The 22839-nt window shown below is 41.7% G+C and overlaps 1 protein-coding gene across 4 annotated transcripts in view; it reads right to left on the reverse strand.

The window, feature by feature from the left end:
• Positions 1-20449: 20449 nt before the first annotated feature.
• The window catches only part of gnb1l (guanine nucleotide binding protein (G protein), beta polypeptide 1-like), a 73710-nt gene continuing 71320 nt past the window's right edge, over positions 20450-22839 (reverse strand). For all 4 annotated transcript variants that reach the window (XM_073051880.1, XM_073051879.1, XM_073051881.1 and 1 more), the window contains one exon: positions 20450-20856. In XM_073051880.1, the coding sequence (XP_072907981.1) occupies positions 20590-20856 (267 nt within the window). In that variant the 3' untranslated portion in view covers positions 20450-20589. The remainder of the gene's footprint in view (positions 20857-22839) is intronic.

Raw genomic sequence — 22839 nt, forward strand, 5'->3', positions numbered from 1 at the left:
ACTAGATCTCACTGCTTCCCTGTAAGTTCACAGCTGCTATTGATTACGTGTCATCGCGTTGTTAAGCAATTAGCTTTCGTCATCAATCGGCCATTTTATATCATTTGTACATTTCAGTGAGTCTCCATTAGTTAGAAGCACTTTTTCAGAAGTTAAAAGAATTTTAATCAATGCTTTACTCAGCTCCTTGCATTGGTCAATAATAAAACCATCTTCAAACTGCAACTATGTGGAAGTGGAGTTTATCTACAGTATCTACCTAGCTTAAGAAAACTCTTGAGTGAGGGCAGAATAACATGAGGCGAAGTGTCCTTGAAAGTGAGTCCATGTCAACGATGGAGCAAATTAAGTTCAGTGAAGCTATCCCCTCCAGTTCAGGAGCCAAGAATTGAACATGGTTTTGCTCTTACTACTTTCTATGGCTTGTCAGTGGCGAGCATTCGAACCGGTTGTATCAAAGGCTACTATGGAGGCTCCAACGCACAAGCTGCAAGAGGCTGCAGAGGTTTGCCCGCTCAGTCAACTCGATCATGGGTACAACCCATCCCACCACCAACAAGAGGGGTCACAGGAGTTGCCAGTTGGCATTGAACTCAACATAGGACTGCTTAGAGACTCCAGCTGTGGAATTTTCCTCTGGGTTCACTCCCAAAGCCCTTCCCATGGGTAGGTATAACCGCAAGGCAGCGGAGGATTGCTATCAGAGATTTCCTTCTCATAGATGAGCTGCCAACCATGGCTGACGAGCTACGTCTGCCTGAAGCGACTGGTTTTTAGATGCCTGTAGCCAACCTTTCCCCCTTCTCCTGCCAGTAGAAATGGCTCTACCAGCCTCAGTGGCTAAGCCACAGGTGAAGGCCAGGAGCTGGACTTGGTTGTCAGAGGGTTTTTGACGCACACGCCTATGGGAGCATTTAATAGGTAGTGGGAGATAATCCCCATGAACCAACCCTTCCCTGCCCCCCCCCCCACCCAGCTATGACAACCTTAAGGAATCCAGGTTAAGAATGGTTGTAAATAGTACTAATTAGTTCAACAAGTACACGAGGTAATAGATAGCATATTTTTTAAATTGTATGCTTAGCAGACAAAATAGTGCATTCTATTAGCCCGGCTTGTCTTAAATTTTTACCAAAATATAGATACAGGGGCAAATTCCTCCAGGTGTTTCATTGTATCATCAGTCATGTATTCGAAATGATAGCGGCGGCTACGCTTCATTAGGTCTGGGAAACCCAATGGCTTCTGCCTTAATACATTATACAAGGAACATTATTTTAACACAGCCAACTCCATTCCATTAATGGCATTCTGAAATACCTGTATGTCTCTTCTACTATTGCCTGTTAAGTGGTTCAGAGCACAGGACAAGAAAACTTAGCAAAACATATCAATCATACACACATTACTCAACCTAGCTGAAATGACTAGACTTACACTGCAGTGGACAGGCTAGACTTGTATCACTGCAGTTTGTAGCAGAGGGAGAAGGTATTTGATTAAAACACATGAGATCCTCTGGGGTTTTGACAGGATGAATGTGGACAGGATGTTTCCTCTTGTGTGAGAACTAGGGGTCACTATTTAAAAAGACAGAGACAAGCCAGATTTTTCTCTCTCTCTGAAGCGGTGGAAAGGCCAAGAGTCCAACTTCTTTTAATGGTGGACCATTCAATAGTCTTGTATAACAGCTGGATAGAAGTTGTCCATGAACCTGGTAGTATCTTCTGCACAATGGGGGTGAGGGGGGCGGAAGAGAGAATGTCCAGGGTGGGCGGGGCACCTAATTACGTCGATCCCATTCTACTTCCATTTTACTCCTCCTAGAATCCATCATCTACATGCCAGGGGCAACTTACAGTGGATATTTAACCTACTAACCCTACAAGCCTCCCTACCATTGAGGATATCTTCAAAGGGAGCATCTATCGTTAAAGATCCCCATCATCCAGGACATGCCCTCTCCTCAATACTACTGTCAGGGAGGTGGCACACTCAGCGTTTTAGGAACAGCTTTCTCCCCTCTGCCATCGGATTTCAGAATGGACGTTTAACCCATGGACACTACCTCACTATTTTTGCTCTCTTTTAGCACTACTTATTTAATTTTTTAAATATATACAGTGCCTATAAAAAGTATTCACCCCGATTGGAAGTTTTCATGTTTTATTGTTTTACAACATTGAATTGCAGTGGACTTAACTTGACTTTTTTGACACTGATCAACAGAAAAAGTCTTGTCTGTGTCAAAGTGAAAACAGATCTCTACACAGTGACCTAAATTAATCACAAACAGAAAACACAAAATAATTGACTGCTTAAGAATTCACCCCCCTTTAATATGACACTGTGATTCAATGTTGTAAAACTTCTAAGGGGGTGTGAATACTTCTATAGGCACTGTATTTCTTATTGTAAATTATAGTATATTTTATGCATTGTTGATCGTGTCTGACGATGACAGAAAATCTGTGTAGGAGAGTTTTTAAAGTTGAAACAGCACTGCACTGGAGCAATTCCACTCTCTCAACCTCAGAAGTACAGGACCTATGGTACGAACAAGCATAACAAACTGGGGTTGTCCTTGGTTGCAGTGGATGGCCACGACGTCTCTGTGTCTTATCATATCCTTCTCTCTCCACACTGCTTTCCTGCACATTGGATCTCACTGTAGATCTCATCCATCCAGTCTCTCAGAGCCGACTTTGCATGCCAGGGCTGGAAAGTCTCTATTTCACCAGGGTATGAGGCCGCTGGCTACCCTCACCTGGTTTAACCCACCTGTCGAAGCGGTGAACCGGGGTGTGGCCACTGTCGTGTACTAACAGCTACTTTGAGCCACAGATGAGAGATGAGTGTCCGGTGGGGAACAAAGGTGAGTGATCTGCCCCAGATTGGACATGTCAAGCCCATTCAACAGAGGTGCTACCCTTCCCTGGACATTGCATACACTCCTGTGCACTGTACTGCTGCTGCAGAAGAAAAACTAATCTCATGACATATGTGAGTGATGATAGACCTGATTCTGATCTGGGTCTCTATTGTGGACTGAGAGTGGGAAGGGGGCAGGGAGAGGGGAATCATGGTTGGGAAAAGGGGAAGGGAGAGGGGAGGGAACAGGAAGCACCAGAGGGGCATTCTGTAATGATCAATATGTTTGAAATTGGGGTTCTAACGTTTCTTCTGTCTTTCATTCATTAGGGGTTTTCTGTTTCGTGGATGTCTGCAAAGAGTAATAATTTCAGGTTGTACACTGATATTAAATGGAAACATTGAGCCAATAAAATGACCTTGCCTGATGTCTCAGGGCTAGGTGTGTCTGCACCTGCACCAACCCAACCCTCGCCCTTGGCACTCCTTCTCTGACACCTGTCCCACACACCTCCCACTCTCACCATTCCTAACATCCTTTACTCCTACCAGATTTACAAACTCGCTCTCTGCTCCACTTTGACAGATACAGTACTGTGCAAAAGTCTTAGGCACCTTCTGTATATATGTGTGTGCCTAAGACTTTTTGCAGGGTACTGTATATTTGTGATAATAAACCCATTCCTGATCTCAAAGGATATGGGAGCACCTAGGGAATTCCACAGAGTCAAAAGGGAAAATGTGCAAACTCCACACAGACAGCACGAGGCTGGAGCTCAATCTAGTTTGTCGCAGCTGTGGTTATAACTCACCGTGCATCTTTAGAACTCTCTTCCTCAAAGAGCAGTGATGCAGCCTTTGAATATTGTTGACAGTAGGTAGAAAGACAAGAGTATGAAAGGTTACCGTGAATAGAGAGGAATGCAGAGTTAAGGTTACAAGTAGATCAGCCTTAACAGGCTGCTTACGTGTACACAAAGTGGCCACTTTATAAGGTATTTTGGGGCATTTTGGGGGTTAGGACATACAACAAAATATTAACTATTAACTTCAGCAAGCAATCTTCAGATCTGTATATGGATTGTAGATGAAGTTTAAAATGCAGCTCAAGGCAATAGGTTCCTAAACCATAGTTTATGGGAAAACCAGACAATGCTGACTTAACATTCATTTTGGGTGTCAGACATCAGAATGAGGAAGAAATGTGGTCTAGGTGACTTTGCTTGTTGGTCCCAGATGGCGTGGTTTGAGTATCTCAGAAACTGGTGATCTCCTGGGATTTTCACACATAACATCCAATGATACATATTGTACCTAAAGGACAGGCAGGTAGGCAGAGTGGGTGGTGAGGGTCTGTTGGTAAAAAAATGAAATCAAATCATTAGAAAGAAATGACACAGAGTCAGAAGGTGTCAAATCACTAGGGGTAATGCCAAGGAACTGCAAGGGTAAAAAGACCCTGATGGGAGTTGTATACAGACCCCCAAACAGTAATAAGGGTAAGGTGTACAAATGACACTGGGAGGTAGAAAATGCATCCCAAAACAGCAATGTCATGGGGGATTTTAATATGTAGGTAGATTGGGAAAATCAGGATGGCACTGGATCCCAAGAGAGGGAATTTCTAGAATACCTATGAGATGAATTTTCAGAGAAGCTCATGGTTGAGCCCACTGGGGCAGCAGTTGTTCTGGATTGGGCATTGTTCAATGAACCAGAGTTGATTAGAGAGTTTAAGGTGAAAGAACCCTTAGGGGAGTGTGATCATAATATGATTGAATTCACCCTGAAACTTAAGAAGGAGAAACTAAAGTCAGGCGTATCAGTATTACAGTGGGGTAAAGGGAATTACAGAGATATAATAGAGGAGTTGGCCAGAATTGATTGGGAAAGAACACTGGCAGGGATGACGGCAGAGTAGCAATGACTGAAATCTTTGGAAGCAACTTGGAAGGCACAGGATATTTACATCCCAAAGAGGAAGAAGTATTCTACAGACAAGATGTCACAGCCTTGGCTAAGAAGATACGTCAAAGCCAACATAAAAACCAAAGAGAGGGTATATAATAGAGCAAAAATTGGTGGCAAGTTAGAGGATTTGGAAGCTTTAAAAACAGAAGGCAACTGAAAAAGTCATTAAGAAAAGAAAGATGGAATACAAAGGTAAGCTAACCAATAATATTAAAGAATACCAGAAGTTTCTTCAGATACATAAAGTATAAAAGAGAGGTGAGAGTGGATATTGGACTGCTGGAAAACGATGCTAGAGAGGTAGTAATGGGGGAGAATGAAATGGCGGATGACCTGGATAAATATTTTGCATCAGTCTTCACAGTGGAAGACACCAGTAGTATGGTGGAAGCTCCAGGTGTCAGGGATCATGAAATGTGTGAAGTTGCCAGTACTAGGGAAAAGGGTCTTGGGAAACTGAAAGGTCTGAAGGTAGGTAAGTCACCTGGACCAGATAATGTACACCCCAGGGTCCAGGGTTTTGAAAGAAGTAACTGAAGAGATTGTGGAGGCATTAGTTATGATCTTCCAGGAATCACTAGATTCTGGAATGGTTCTGGAAAGACAGGAAAATTGCAAATCTCACTCTACTCCTCAGGAAGGGAGAGTGGCAGATAAAAGGAAACTATAAGCAAGATAGTCTGACCTCAGTGGTTGGGAGGATGTTGGAATCAATTATTAAGGACGTAGTTCTAGGAAACTTGGAGGCACATAACAAATAGGCCATAGACAGCATGGTTTCTTCAAGGAAAATCTTGCCTGACTAATCTGTTGGAATTCTTTGAAGAAATAACAAGCAGGGTAGACAAAGGAGAATTGTTTGATGTTGTGTACTTGGATTTTCAGAAAGCCTTTGGCAAGGTGCCACACATGATGCTGCTTAACAAGTTATGAGCCCATGAACAAGTTAAGATTTTAGCATGGATAAAGCAGTGGCTGATTGGCATGAGGCAAAGAATGGGAATAAAGGGAACCTTTTCTAGTTGGCTGCAGTGACCATTGATGTCTTACAGTGTTAGGGAGAATTCTATTTTACGTTATATGTCAATGATTTGGATGATGGAATTGGAGTAAGATATGGGGTGCCCTAATTAAAACCTAATGAATGGTGAAAAGTCTTAATACAGTGGATGTGGAGAAGGGTGTTTTCCTATGGTTGGAGAGTCTAGGGCCAGAGGATATAGCCTCAGAATAGAAAGGTGTCTTTTTAGAACTGAGATGAAGAGGAATTTCTTTAGCCAGAGAGTGGTGAATCTATGAAATTCATTGCGACAAGCAACTGTGGAGGCCATCACTGGGTATATTTAAAGCAGAAGTTGGTAGATTCTTGGTTGGTCAGAGCATGTAGGGATACTGGGAGAAGGCAGGAGATTGGGGCTGGATGGAAAAATGGATCAGCCATGATGAAATATGGCTGAAAAACTCGATGGGCCAGATGACCTAATTCTGCTCCTATATCTTGTGGTCTTAAACAGTCTCTAAAGTTTTGTATCAGTGAGCAGCAGCTCTGTGGACAAAAGTGCCTTGTTAATGAGAGAGATCAGAGGAGAATGGCCAGACTGGTTCAAGCTGACAGGAAGGTGTCAATAACTCAAATAACCATGCGTTACAACAGTGGTGAACCTTGGAGTGGATGTGTTATAGCAGCAGAAGACCACAAGCATAAACAGAGTGGCCACTTTATTAGATAGAGGAGGTAACTGTTAAGGATCCGGCCTGAACACTGGGTCGAAGGGCCTCTGCTGATAGCTCTGGACCATGACAGCCCTTAATTTCTGCCTCCTTTCACCTGGCCATGTGGGTTTTGACCCAGCCCCTTATTGGACTTTCGCCAATTACCCACTTATCTCCTCACTTGCACCCACCTGTTTCTGTTTTCACTTATTACCCGGTCCATTTAAACCCTGCCTTGACTCACATTCTCTGCCAGTTCATCCCAGCTCTGACCTGAGTCATTCTAGCCTGTCATTGTGACTGCTGCCAACTGATTTTGCCTGTTTTGGAACCTGATTTTTGCCTGTGCGTTCTGGATCGTCTGCCCTCGCCGGACTGCCTTTCCCAGGTAAGACCTCTGCCTGCTATTCCGGATTTGTGCCTGCCTCCTGTTTTTGAAAGACTGTTGCCCTTGTGCTCCCTAATAAATCCTGGTAAAAGAGCGTTCATTGGTCTGCAGATGTCCTACTGTAACCTGACAGTAACTAATAAAGTGGTCAAAGTTCAAAGAAAATTTATTATCAAGATACATATATGTCACCATATAAAACCCTGATATTGTATTTTTTTGTGGATAAATACAAGAAGCACAATGGAATCAATGAGAGACCACACCCAACAGGACAGGCAAACAACCTGTGTGCAAAAGACAACAAACTGTACAAGTACAAAGAGAAAGAGAAGGAAACTGGGTGTCAGTGAGTATATAGCCACATGCAGGTAATAATGAGGCCCAGAAGCATTATGAAGAACAGTAACCTAGTGGTAAGAGCAACACATTTCTGCTTCACAGACTGGTATGGCAACACCAATGCCATTGAATGGAAAATCCCACAAAAGCTAGTGGATTTGGCGCAGTTCATCATGGGTAAAGCCCTCCCAACCACTGAGCACATCTACATGAAATGCTGTCGTAAGAAAGCAGCATCCATCATCAGAGATCCCCACCACCCAGGTCATGCTCTCTTCTCGCTGTTGCCATTGGGTAGAAGGTACAGGAGCCTCAGGACTCGCACCACCAGGTCTAAGAACAGTTACTACCCCTCAACCATCAGGGTCTTGAACAAAAGGGGATAACCACACTCACTTGCTGCATCATTGAGATGTTCCCTCAACCACTTTAAGGACTGTTTATCTTGTTATCTCATGTTCTCATTATTTATTGCCATTTATTTATATTTACATTTGAACAGTTTGTTGTCTTCTGTACTCTGGTTGATCTTTCATTGATCCTATTATAGCAACTATTCTATAGATTTGCTAAGTCTGCCCACAGGAAAATGAATCTCAAGGTTGTATATGATGACATATGTATTTGATAAAAAAATTACTTTGAACTTTGAACGTTAAAACACCAGCAATTAGAGGTCGGTGTTCAATTCCTGCTGCTGACTGTAAGGAGTTTGTATGATCTCGCAATTAACTTGTGGGTTTAATCTGGCAGTTTCAATTTCATCCTACATTCCAAAGACGCCCAGGGTACAGTTAATAAGATGTGGGGATGCTGTTCCCTCGTTCATTATGTGGCATATCATATGATGTGGGTGATCACGGTCTTTCCATGACCATGATTGTTCTTGGCAAATTTTTCTACAGAAGTGGTTTGCCATTGTCTTCTTCTGGGCAGTGTCTTTACAAGACAGGTGACCCCAGTCATTATCAATACTCTTCAGAGATTGTCTGCCTGGTGTCAGTGGTCACATAACCAGGACTTGTGATATGCACCAGCTGCTCATACAATAATCCACCACCTGCTCCCATGGCTTCACATGACCCTGATCTGGGGGGTGAGTCACAAAAAAGCTTACGAAATTACAAACCCTACTTCATTGTATTTCCTTTTTCTATCCATAACTTAATATCACCTCCGTGAATAAGACACAGCAGCGCCTCCACCTCCTGAGGAGATTGAGGCAAGCGAGACTCCCCCACCCCCCTCTAACTGAATTTTACAGGAACACCATTGACAGCACCCTGACGTGTTGCATCTTCACCTGGTCTGGGAGCAGCTGAAAGTTGGACTGGAAGGACTGTGAGAACAGCTGAGAGGATCATGGGAGTCTCCCTACCATCCACTGGGGACATTTATCAGAAGCGCTGTGTTTGCAGGATCCTTAGTATTCTCAAGGATCCCACCCATCCATCTGGCATCCTCTTTGACTTTCTACCATCAGGCAGGAGACTCCGATGCATAAAGACAGGAACGGTCAGGATAGGAAACAGTTTTTTCACTCAGACCATCAGGCTTCTGAACTCACTGACACATCATATTTGAGGTGTCACTGGTTAATCTGTTCTGTACCTTACAATATTTAACTTATACACTTCACTTTGCTTATTTATGCATTATTCATCTGTAGATTTTATTCTTACTTTCCAAAGCTATTGTGTGTTATGTGTATTACGGTGCTTTACACCCTCGATTGGAGAATCATTGTCTCATTTGACAGTATACCTGTATACAGTCGGCTCTCCGTATCCATGGGTTCCACATCTGCGGATTCAGACAACCACGGATAGAAAATATTCCAAACATTCCAGAAAGTTCCAAAAGGCAAAACTTGAATTTGCTGCGCACCGAGCACTACGCTGAATCCACGCGAATGAAGTGATGTGTCTCCCTCCAGCACTCGTTGTTTGAGCATCGTTCACCTTGCATTTTGTTCATTTGCTACTTGTATTGTGAGTGAGAGGAAGGAGTTTAAGGCTAGTAAAGGATGGCTGGCTAACTATGTAAAGCGCTACAGCTTCAAGAACTTAAAGATCACGGGAGAATTGGCATCGGCTGATGCCGAGGCAGCATCAGCGTTCCCAGAAGAGCTACGGTGGTTGCATCTGTACTGAACATGTACAGACTATTTTTTCTTGTCATTATTCCCTAAACGATACAGTATTACAACTATTTACATAGTATTTACATTGTATTAGGTATTATAAGTAATCTAGAGATGATTTAAAGTATACGGGGGATGTGCGTAGGTTATATGCAAATACTACGCCATTTTATATAAGGGACTTGAGCATCCGCGGATTTTGCTATCCACAGGGGGTCCTGGAACCAATCCCCTGTGGATACCGAGGGACGACTGTATAGTTAAATGACAGTAAACTTGATGAACTGTAAATTACTTAACAGCAGTTATATAACCGGCCATCATCAGCCATCAAGGACATACGTATATACAGAAAGGTGCTGGATTGGATCCTACCCACCCTGTTCATAGAGACTGTTTGTCTCACACCCATCAGGGAGGAGGCTACGTAGCATCCATGCCAGGACTACCAGACTCAAAAACAGTTACTTTCTCCAAGTAGCAAGGCTGATCAACACCTCCACCCACTAACTCCACCCCTACACAAACCCCAACACTAATACTTTATCATTTCCTGTCTGTTACCCTATGTACAGACACTCCTGTGCCTAGTGTCACTTTATGGACATACTGTCTCTCTCTGTGTGTGTGGTGTGTGTGGTGTGTGTGGTGTGTGTGGTGTGTGTGGTGTGTGGGATTTATATTTATTGTGTTTTTTAATTATTGTGTTCTTTATCTTGTGTGTATTTTTTTGGTCTTGTTCTCCTTTAAGCTTATGGGCTGCAAATGACACTAAACAATCCTGAATTTCAAATGGCGTGTTACCTTGCTCTATCTCAATGTTGAAAGTTCTAAGTAAATTTATTATCAAAGTACATATATGTCACCATATACAACCTTGGGATTCATTTTCTTGTGGACATACTCAATAAATCTATAGAATAACAACCAAAAAGAATCAATAAAAGACCACACCAATCTGGGCGTTCAACCAATGTGTAAAATACAACAATCTATGGAAACTTATAATGAAACAAATAATAACAAATAAATAAGCAATCAATATCAAGAAAATCAGGCAAAGAGTCCTTGAAAGTGAGTCCATTGTAGTGGAAACATTTCATTGATGGGGCGAGTGAAGTTATCCACTTTGGTTCAAGAGCCTGATAGTTGGGGTGTAATAACTGTTCCTGAACCTGTTGGTGTGAGTCCTGGGTCTCTTGTATCTTCCTGATGGAAGCAGTGATAAAGAGAGCATGTCGTGGGTGGTGGGGGTCCCTGATAATAGATGCTGCTTTCCTGTGACAGTGTTTCATGTAGATGTGCTTAATTGGGTATGGGGGGCTTTGCCTGTGATGGACTGGGCCATATCCACTACTTTTTGTAGGATTTTCCATTCAAAGACATTGGTGTTTCCATTCCATACCAGGCTATGATGCAGCTAGTCAGTATACTCCACTAAACAATAAATAAAATAACTCTACATTAAAAAGAATACAATATTAACACAACTGGAGAGAGCTTTCAGATTCAGATTTATTGGATTTTAGTTGTTGAGTATTTTGATGTCTATTAGATGACAATGTGACAATGCTCCTGTACATTTGTAGGTGTATTTTATCTGTGCGCACACACACATGTACAGAACTGTGGAAAGGTCTTGGGCACATTTATGTAGCTCAGGTACCAACCTGGAGCAGAGAGCGAGTTTGCAAATCTGGCGGGAACAAAGGGGTGTGGGCCAGGTGGCAGAGAAGGATTGTCTTGGGGGGGCATGGGTGGGTGCAGACAAAAACAGCCCTGAGACACCAGACAAGATCATTTGATTCCAAACAATTGATTTATTGACCATTACAGAATGTCTCTCTGGTGCTTCCTGCTCCCTCCCCTCTCCCTCTCTCCCTAACCATGATTCCCCTCTCCCTGCCCCCCTCCCACTTTCAGTCCACAATAGAGACCCATATCAGAATCAGGTTTATCATCACTCACATGTCATGAAATTTGTTGTTTCTTTTTGTGGCAGCAGTACAGTGCAATACATAAAATTACTACAGTACTGTGTAAAAGTCTTAGGCATCCTAGCTATGTACATGTACCCCAGAGTTTTGCACAGTACTCTGTGTGTGGGGAAATGGATTAGAACATTAGCACAAAATCAAAGAATGACAGGAATAATATTGACAGAAATATTGTCTGCTTTGGACAGGAAAAGTCTAACCCGGAAGCAGCATCTGCTAGATCATTTAGCACTTTGCAAATAGTTGTCGGTGATCAAAAGAAATAAATTGTGGAAATATGAGTGGGAGCTGATTGAAATTCAAAATAACAAGAAATGAATAGTTTGTAAATATTAATATGTATTATGTTGGTCATGAAAGCCCACAAATTAATTCAAATTTAACATGAAATTCAGATCTGAAAGCAAATCCTATGAAATGTGTATGTTGGTAAAGATTAAATTAAAATTGTGGTATATGTTTGGTTACTGAGGCTCATCCCATTCAGGTTAATATTATAAATGTAGGAGATGCTGGAAATGCAGAGTAACACACACAATGCTGGAGGTCGGGCAGCATTTATGGAGAGGAATAAACAGTGAACATTTCAGGCTGAGACTCTTCATCGGGTTAATATTACATGCCTAGTACAACACAATTTGAGTCCTGATGAAGGTTCTCGGCCCAAAAGGTTGACTGTTTACTCTTTTCCATTGATGCTGCCTGGTCTGCTGAGTTCCTCCAGCATTTTGTGTGTGTTGCTCTGGTTTTTCAGCATCTATAGATTTTCTTGTTTTTTGGAACAAAACAATTCGCTTGTTTTTTGTTTGTGCACTTCTTTGCATGCCAAACAGGATTGGAAATATAAAGGGAAGGATGTAAGAAAAGTTTAGAAAAAAAATCTCAATGAAAATATTTTGATAAAGTCAAACTGTTTTTATTGCCTTCAGTCTAAACTAGAGGATAGCAGGGTGGAGACATTTCTCTATTTAAGGAGGTGTAAGGTGTAAGGCACTCCTTTCCTCCACTAGCCCACAGGTCACCCTTGGGCAAGGTGTACCACCAGATCAGGGTCACGTGAAGCCATGGGAGCAGGTGGTAGATGGTCGTATGAGCAACTGGTACATATCAGAAAAATGAAGGGTGACACAATTGAAACCTATAGAATGCTGGGGTGTATATGGAGAGGATGTTTTCTATGGTGGGGAGTCTAAGACCAGAGGACACACTCTCAGAGTAGAAGGGCGCCCATTTAGAATGGAGATGAACCAGAACATGGTGAATCTATGGAATTCACTGCCACAGGCGGCTGTGGAGGCCAAGTAATTGGGTATATATAAGGCAGTGTTTAATAGATTTTTGATTAGTCAAGGCATGAAGGGATACAGGGAGAAGGCAAGAGATTAGGGCTGAGAGGGAAAATGGAGTAACCTTGATGAAATGTTTGAGCAGACTCGATGGGCCAAATGGTCTAATTAGGCCTAACAGCCTAAAATTGCCCAGTACATCATGGGTAAAATCCTCCCAACCATTGAGCACATCTACATGAAATGTTGCTGTAGAAAAGCAGTGTCCATCATCAAAGACCCTCACCACCCAGGCTATGCTCATTTCTCATCAGGAAGGTGGCACAGGAGCCTCAAGGCTCACACCACCAGGTACAGGAACAGTTATTGCCCCTCAACCATCAGACTCTTGAATAAAAGGGAATAACTACACTAAATTAAAAACTCCTTTATCTTGTTATTTCATGCTCATTATTTGATATTTATATCTGCATTTGCACAAATTGTTTACATTTTAGTTTCTGATCCTGTTTACAGTTAGTTCTATACATTTCCCAAGTATCCCTGCACACACAAAATCTCAGGGTTGTATGTGGTGACATGTATGTACTCTGATAATAAATTTTATTTTGAACTTAAATGTGGTGAAATTTGTTGTCTTTGAAGCAGTGCAATGCAGTACATAATTATAGAGAAAATGTGAACTACAGGAAGTATACATATTAGTTACATTAAATAAGTAGTGCAAAAATGAAAATAAGAAAGTAGTGAGGTAGTGTTCATGGGTTTAATGTTCAGAAATCATATTTCAGAGGGGAAGAAGCTGTTCCTAAATCATTGAGTGTGTGCCTTCAGGATTCTGTATCTCCTACCTGATGGTAGCAATGAGAACAAGGTGTGTCCTGGGTGATGGGGTCCTTAACAATGGATGCTGCCTTTCTGAGGCCCACTCCTTGAAGATGTCCTGGATACCATGGAGGCTACTGCCCATAACGGAGCTGACTACGTGCACGACTCTGCAGCTTACTTCGATCCTGACCGGTAGTACCCCTCCCCATACTAGGTGGTGATGTAGTCAGAATGCACACAACGGTTCGTTTGTAGAAATTTGAGAGCATCGTTGGTGATGTTCTAAACCTTCTCAATCTCCTAATGAAATATAGCAGCTGCTGTGCCTTCTTTGTAGCTGCATCGATATGTTGGGCCCAGGAAAGATCCTCAGAGATATTGACACCCAGGAACTTGAAATTACTCACTCTCTCCACTTCTGACCTCTCTGAGGACTGGTGTGTGCTCCCTCATCTTACCCTTCCTGAAGTCCACAATTAGTTCTTTGATCTTATTGACGTTGAGTGCAAGTTTGTTGCTGCGACACCACTCAAATGGCTGATACATCTCATTCCTGTATGCCATCTTATCAACATCTGAAATTCTGCCAACAATAATTCTTATATTCCATTAATAAAGGAAAACACCTACAGTATATGCCACTCAGAACCATTTTATTGATCTATCTTGTCTTTAATCTGTGAGGATACACGCCATTATCTACACACCTCTCAGTACCTTCCCATTTGCTGGTTGTTTCCTTGCATTGTAATATTTCCCCAAATGCATGACTATACAGCACTGTGGCTGGCCAGTGGTGCAGTGACATCGGGTAAATGGTCCTGGGTCCTTGCATGCTTTCCATCCATGCTGAGCTGAGCTGAGCATTGAGCTAGCAACTTGGTCTTATCAAAAACAGACAAATGCTACGGAAAAAAAAATGCTGCCTAATGCACCATAAGGTGCGAAAAAGAACAACGGTACTGAGCAAAAGTCTTTAAGACCATGTTTTAAAAAAACTGTAAAGCAAGGATGCTTTCAAAAATAATGAAATAGTGAAAAAAATTACTACAAAGAGCAGAAAACAGTAAACAAAACACAATCAAATCAATATTTACTGTGGAACTTCATCAGTTCTCTGAGGTACACTGTTGTGTAGTTTTATAAAGAAATCTGTTAGTAGGTTGTTCCAAGTAACTTGCCAGGAGTTGGCTGTCTCGCTTACTTCCATATCAGATGAAACCATATAAAAAAAATTTTGGGTGACGAAAACTTTTTATCACAGTACTGTTTATTCTTAGAATTAAGTTCCATTTTGATGTTGGTGTCTACTTGCCTGGACTCATCATAGTGTAAGGCCTTACTCTGTCAATCACACAGCCAAGTTCTGTACCCTCGTCAAACCTCTTGTTTCCTGCAGTTTAATTAATTAGCACATCTAACATAAAGGGTTGAAACAACAAGTCCTGTGAAATCCCACTAGTAACAGCCTCGTATTTGCAAAACAATTTGTTAACCATTAGCCTTTGCTTCCTGCCAGAGAGTCAGCTTTGGATCCAATTTGCCTCTCTTCTTTCAACTCCATGGGCTTTTGACCTCAACAAAAATGTTGCTTAGATCAATGCCAAGTGCATGTGTGGACTGTCCTTGTTATACATCCCAAAATGAAGCTAAGCAGACATGACCTTCCTTTATCAGATCTACGCTGACTTTTTTTGATTGATTAACAACTTTCTGGATGATACTTTATCCTGTCCCTCTGGATATTCCAATTTGACTACCAGTGAAATTAAACCAAATGTATGGTAATTACTCAGCTTATCCTTTTTCCAAACAACAGAAGAATAACATTTGCGGTCCTCCAGTATCTTCCACAATATTTATCCATCCAACATTTCACACTCCAACTCCCTTAACTACTACATTGTCATAGTCTCCCTTGTAGGGTGTGGACAGAGCTGCAAAGATTCCTACCCACATTTCCAGTCACAATTATTATTTCCTTAATTATCTGATTGCCCCTTACACACTTATGAACATCTTTGTATTTCCTTTGGTATTACTTGCCAATACAGTACTGTGCAAATATATATTGAACTTCACATTTTTTAACCATTTGATGTGACAAAATGGAGTAGAAAATCAGAGTGCTAAGCTAATCTGTACGTGGCTGAAGTAACAAGTAGAAATGACAAGAAATGGTCTTACTAAAGGAATAGGTAACTGCAGGCACCCAAAGTACTGAACATTGTGCAAGAATAAGGAAGTAGCAGAGATTGCAAACAACAACTAATGTGCCAGAAGGATTGAGCTCACTGGAAATAGTAACCTCATCTCATCCATATGTACGTATAAAAAGAATGCTTAGTAAATGGTGTGTTGGAAGTCCCCTATCATCCCTGGTGGGAGTGGAGGTGAACTTTCCCCTTGCAAGTAATAAAGAACCACTCTTTGTTGGTATTGTGTTTGTGAGACAGCGGAGAAATTTCATATATTGCACTGTACTGTTGCCATAAAAAAACAAATTTCATGACATACGTGAGTCCTGATAAACCTGATATGGGTCTGAGAGTCTATTGTGGACTGAGAGTGGGAAGGAGACAGGGAGAGGGGAATCAAGGTTGGGAAAAGGGAAGGGAGTGAGTGGGAAGTACCAAAGAGATATTCTGTAATGATCAACAAACCAATTGTTTGGAATTACATGACCTTGCCTGGTGTCTCAGGAATGGGTGTGTACCCATGCCAACCCCACCCCTGGCAATCGTCTGCCACCTGTCCCGCAGCGCTCCCTTTGTCATTCCCAACATCCTTTGCCACTGCCTTCTTCCGGGCAGTGTCTTTACAAGACAAGTGACCCAGCCATTATCAATACTCTTCAGAGATTGTTTGCCTGATGACAGCCATCACATAACCAGGACTTGTGATACATACCAGCTGTTCATACGACTGTCCACCACCTGCTCCCATGGCTTCACATGACTCTGATCCGGGGGGGGGGGGGGGGCTAAGCAGTTGCTACACCTTGCCCCAGGGTGACCTGCAGGCTAGTGGAGGGACAGAGCACCTGACACCACCTTTGGCAGAGATGTATCTCCACCACCACCAGACTCAAAACCAGTTATTTTTCTCAAGCAATAAAGCTGATCAACACCTTCATTCATTAACCCATCACCCCTCCACACCCGCAACCACCACTACTTTATCATTTCCTGTCAGAATCACCTCACGTAGACGCACCTGTGCCTTGCGTCACTCTATGGACATACAATTAATCCATGTATCTAAACTATCTTATGTATTTATATTTATTGTATTTTTTTATTATTATTGTGTTTTATCTCATTTATCTCTGAAGAGTATTGATAATGGCTGGGGTTTACCCATCTTGTAAAGGCACTGCCCAGAAGGCGGCAACGGCAAACCATTTCTGTAGAGATATTTGCCGAGAACAATCACAGTCATGGAAAGTCCATGATCATCCCCATCATATGACATGTCACATAATGATGATCTTATTGTGTGTTTTTTGTGCTGTATCAGATCAGGAACAACAATTATTTCATTCTCCTTTACACTTGTGTACAGCAAAGTATATTAAACAATTCTGAATCTTAAACAATTTCGAATCTTGCTTATTTTTAGCGTCTCTACTTCTTTAGGAATCTGTGGAGATTTGGCATGACATCTGAAACTTTGCCAAACTTCTATAGATGTGTAGTGGAGAGTATATTCACTGACTGCATCACAGCTAGTATGGAAACACCAATGCCTTTGAATGGAAAATCCTATAAAAGATGGTGGATCCATCATCAGAGATATGATCACCCAATGCCATGCTCTCTTATTACTGCTGTCATCAGGTAGAAGGTACAAGAGCCTCAGAAGTCATACCACCAGGTTCAAGAACAGTTACTACCCCTCAATCATCAGCTCTTGAATAGAATGGAATAACTACACTCACTTGTCCTATCATTGAAATGTTCCTACAACCAATGATCTCACATTAAGGACTCTTTTTCTCATGTTTTCATTATTTATTACTACTTATTTGCGCAGTTTGTTGTCTTCTGCTTTCATTGATCCTGTTATAGTTACTATTCTATAGATTTGCTGAGTATGCCCACAGGAAAATGAATCTCAGGGTTGAATATGGTGACATATAATGTATCTATTTTGATAATAAAATTTTCTTTGAATTTAATTTTCCCTTTTACCCTCCATACATGCTTGCTGGCCTTTACAATCTGATGTTCCCTCTTTCTGACATAACTGTCCCTTCCCTTCAATACATTCTACTATCAACAGGAATTTGGTTTGGCAATCCCATCCACGGGAATATGTTTCCGCCTAAATTGTGTGACCTCTCCAAACAAAACCCCTCATTTCATTGCTCTCTCTCCGATTCAGCTTCAACTTGCTGTTTTTCATCTCCCAGTCGAGTGAAATTGAGTTTCCTCAACACTTCGATGAAATGGGGTGTAGAATTGTTATTTTTCTTGTAGTTTAACTTATAGTAGATTTTATTGCTATATGTGTTTCTTCAGGTTGTTATAGTCGGGGATGGTAGTGGGGATAAGCTCCCACTATCTATAAAGGCATGTGTCTCAAATTGCCTCTGACATCTCAGTCCAGCTCCTGACCATATGTCTATAAGAGTTTGCCATGCTGAATCTTCACAAATTTCTAAGGAACATGTGTGATGGAGAGTATATTGACTGGATGCATCATAGCCTGGTATGGAAACACCAAAGCCTTTGAACGGAAAACTGCACAGAATTGGTCAATACGGCCCAGTCCATTTCGGGTAAACCCCTCCCCAACATTAAGCACATCTACACAAAATGCTGTCATAAGAAAGCAACATACATTATCAGAGGTCCACACCACCCCTCAACCATCAGGCTCTTGAACCAAAGGGAATATCTTCATTCAACATCACTTGACTCATCACTGAGATGTCCCCACAATAGTTTCTTGTCTCCTACACTCTGATTGAGCACCCTCGCTGTGCAGTCATTCATTGATTCTGGTATGGCTATTATTCTATAGATTTAATGAGATTGTCCATGAGAAAGTTATTCTCAGGGTTGTGCAGTGACATATAATAAAGTTTAATTTGAACTTTGAACTTTATTGGAATCATCTTCTCCACACCCACTCTATCTAGGTCTTTCAATATTCAATAGGTTTCAGTGAGATCCCTTGATCCCCCCCATTCTTCTAAACTCCAGCAAGTACAGACCAAGTCATCAAACACTTCTCATACGTTAATGCTTTCATTCCAGGATCATTCTCATGAATCTTCTCCAGATGCTACCCTGTGCCAGCACATCCTTTCTTGGATAAGGGGGTCAAACAGCTCACAATACTGCAAGGGCAGTCTGACCAATGAAAGCCTTGGCACACCCGCCCCCAGCACAAGCACTCTGGGCTCAAGTAGTTATCATAACACTTTTCCTTAACAATCTAAAATCTACGTATATTTAATCACATGACCCAACCCCCACTAATGGCAGGAATGCCTTTAGCTACCAAGTTCTAAACTCTGACAACATTCCCTCCTTAATAGTTCTGTCTGCCTATTTGTCTTTCGTTCCTCCTTTAAGATACCCCTTAAGACTTCTTTCTTTTATGAAGCATTTCGACATCTGCTTATTATCTCCTTAAGTGCTTTGGTATTAAATTTTATTACAAAACTCCTCAGGTGCCTCAGGGCATTTTGCTATTAAAGGCACTATATAACTGGAAGCTATTTGTGTCAAAATTCAAGACCTCTGTCTCCTCTACAAAGGAAGCAGTTCGCTAAACACAATAAACTCTCATGAGGCATCAGAGTTAATCTTATTTTTAACATTAACTTTGTACCAACAAGTTTTAAACTCTAAAAGCGCTATTACGTGGTACTACATGTAGACTGATTCTTTAGAAAAATCCCGTGGCACTTTTCAAAGCAGTGATCAATTTAAAAATGTATCCCCCACCCTCTGAACACCTCACCAGGAGTGGAAAGGAAGTGTGAAGATGCTGGAATAAGAAGGTGGGGGAAAGGGGAAAGAAGAGCAACATCGAAAGCAGCATGGTAGTGTCGTGGTTAGCACAACGCTTTACAATACAGGAGGTTAGGGTTCGATTCCCGCCACTGCCGGTAAGGAGTTTGAATGTTTCCTCGTGACTGTGTGGGTTTCATCCGGGTGCTCTGGTTTCCTCCCACAGTCCAAAGTTGAAAGGTTAATTGGTCCTTGTAGATTGTCCTGTGATTAAGCTAGGGTTAAACTGGGAAATTGCTAGGTGGCACAGCTCGAACAGCCACATGGCCTACTTCATTCTGTATCTCAATAATAAAAATATGATTTGAAAACAATGTGTTATTTAGAGCAACACATACATAAAATGCTGGAGGAACTCAGCAGGTCAGGCAGCATCTATGGAGAGGAACAAACAGTCAACATTTCAAGCCAAGACCCTTCATCGAAACAGAAGGGGGAAGAAGGCTGAATAAGAAGGTGGGGGGGAGGAGGTGGGGTACAAGTTGGCAGGTGATAAGTGAGATGAGTTGAGGGGGGGGGATCATGGATGGGGGGAGGGGGAGGGTGGAAGAAGTAAGAAACAGGGATGGGAGAGTGGAGCATAGAAGGGTAGGAGAGGAACCAGAAGGAGGTAATGGGTAGGTGAGGAGAAAGGAAAGGTTGAGAGGGGAACCAGAATTGGGAATGGGAAAAAAGATACGGGGAAAGAAATCATGCCATCAGGCTGGAGGCTACCCAGCCAGAATACTTGTGGATCTTCACAACATGTAAAATCAGCTACTGTGCCGTCTTCCAAACGATGATAACTGAAGAGAAATTATGTACTGGCTGTGAATGACCTTGTATGAACTATTGTGTCAATGCTGTTTTCCTTCCTCCTTAAAAGTTGATTCAACAGGAGACAGTTCAAATTAAAATATTATTGTAATTGAATTACAGTACAAATTATGGTCAAGACTGATGTCCGTCACCAATTAAGTTATGATGCCCACACAGACTTCTCTGAGTGAAAATACAGATGGTGGCTTCTTAGAAAATCTGCTCTTCATGGTTCGTTGTAAAGGGACCATAAGCTTATGCGCTGGTCTTTAGAGCCTGCAGCCATTAACCTTTCGCTCAGATCGGCATGGTCAGAGAAGGTCACGCAGTGGATGCTCGCTGTGTGGTACAACAGGACAGCCAGGGGCTTCAGGTTTTTCCAGCCAAAGATGCGGATCCGATGATCCCAACCGCCCGTGGCTACTATCTTCTTGTCTTGACGAAGGCAGGTGTGAGCTATCCCAGCGTTCACTAACTTCACCACGTTCTTCAGCTGAGGAATTAAATTAGAATTAATTAGCTTTTTTGGCAAATTTTCAAGATATAATTTTCTCCTAGTTATTTTTATTTATTTATTGAGATCTAGCCAATGAGCCACACCACCCAGCAACCAAATTTAATCCAAGACAAATCATAAAACAATTTACCATGACCAATTAAGCTACCAACTGGTAAGTCTTTGGACTGTGGGAGGAAAACAGAGCGCCCGGAGGAAACCCATGCGGTCATGGGAAGGAACTTACAAACTCCTTACAGACAGTGGTGCAAGTTGAACATGGTCACTGGCACTATAAAGGGTTGTACTAGCCACAAAGCTTTTTATGCATTTTAAAGTCTTAAATTTTCTAAAATTTGATATGTAGACTAATAACTAAAATAATAATGTATTTAGTTATTAGCTATCATCGGTTTCAATAATATTCTTTACGTCTTTATTCCAATTTTAGGTCTATTGTACACTATAGCAATTCAGACGGAATACTTTTACCTCAGGGAACTGAAACAAGTTGCAGCAAGAATAAATACTGTCATATCTTGGATAATGTAACATCAAAACTCTTAGACTCAATCTTTCAGTGTAAGCACCTTAGCATAATGGAGCAATGCTCTTCATTATGATGAACAGTGACAGATACGTGACATCCTTTGATTGTGTTCCACAGTTTGTTTTGTTCGCAGGTCAATATACTAAAGAGGATGAAGAGCTGAGTATAAAATGCCATCTTTCATGCTCAGAATCATTCCTTGTCTTTAGCTTTTCCTTGCTCTGTGATCCAACTAGGCTTAATAAATTACTGTTAACAAATTGACTCTATTGACTTTATAAGACACAGGACATCAGGATCAGAATCAGGTTTAATATCAAGGGCATATGTTGTGAAATTAATTGTACAATAGGTCTACAGTGGATGCAATCTCACTGGCTCCTCACTTGGACTTGGATCACCTGGACAATACTAATACCTGTGAAAAGCTGCTTTTCATTACAGCTCAACATTTAACACAATCACTCCTAGAGTTCTGATCAAAATGCTCTAAAACCTGGGCCTCTGTACCTCCCTCTGTAACTGCATCCTAAACTTTCTCACTGAAAGACCGCAGTCTGTGTGGATTGGAAATAAAATTCAAGGTTTATTGCTATTTACTTATATCTGCATTTGCACAAGTTTGTTTACAGTAACTGTTTTAGAGATAGATTTGCTAAGTATGCCCACAGAAAAGAATCTCAGGGTTCTATGTGGGGACATGTAGGTATACTGATAATAAATTTTACTTGAACTTTTAACTATGAATTTCAGACGGTGACAAGAGGGAGTACAGGACAGAGAAATATCAGCTAGTTGATTGGTATCACAGCAACAACCTTGAACTCAATGTCAGAAGGACCAGATAACTGAAAGGGTAAGATGCAGGAACACAGACCAGTCCTCATAGAGGTATCAAAAGAGGAAAGAGGATAAGACTGTGGCTATATTTCATTAGGAGTTTGAGGAGATTTGGAATGTCACCAAGGACACTTGAAAATTTCTACAGATGTACCATGGAGAGCATTCTAACTGGTTGCATCACCATCTGGTGGGGCCGGGTGGGGGTTGGGATGACTGCACAAGATTAAAATAAGCTGCAGAAAGATGTAAACCCAGTCAGCTCCATCATGCATCCAGGTCATCTTCAAAGACTGATGCCTCAAAAAGGCAGCATCCATCATTAAGCATCCCCATCACCCAGGACATGCCCTCTTCTCATTGCTACCATCAGGAAGGAGATACAGAAGCCTGAAGGCATACCTCAGCGGTTCAGGGATAACTTCTTCCCCTCTGCCATCCCAGTTCTGAATGGACATTGAACCCATAAACTCTACCTCACTACTGTTTAGTATCTGCTAAATTGACAACTGTCAAACTATGCTCTGGCTACACATATTGGAGATGTTACATGATTAATTATCTGGGGTCTGCAATTACTCCTCTTCATG

Source organism: Hemitrygon akajei, chromosome 7 (assembly GCF_048418815.1).
Source record: "Hemitrygon akajei chromosome 7, sHemAka1.3, whole genome shotgun sequence".
NCBI lineage: Eukaryota > Metazoa > Chordata > Chondrichthyes > Myliobatiformes > Dasyatidae > Hemitrygon > Hemitrygon akajei.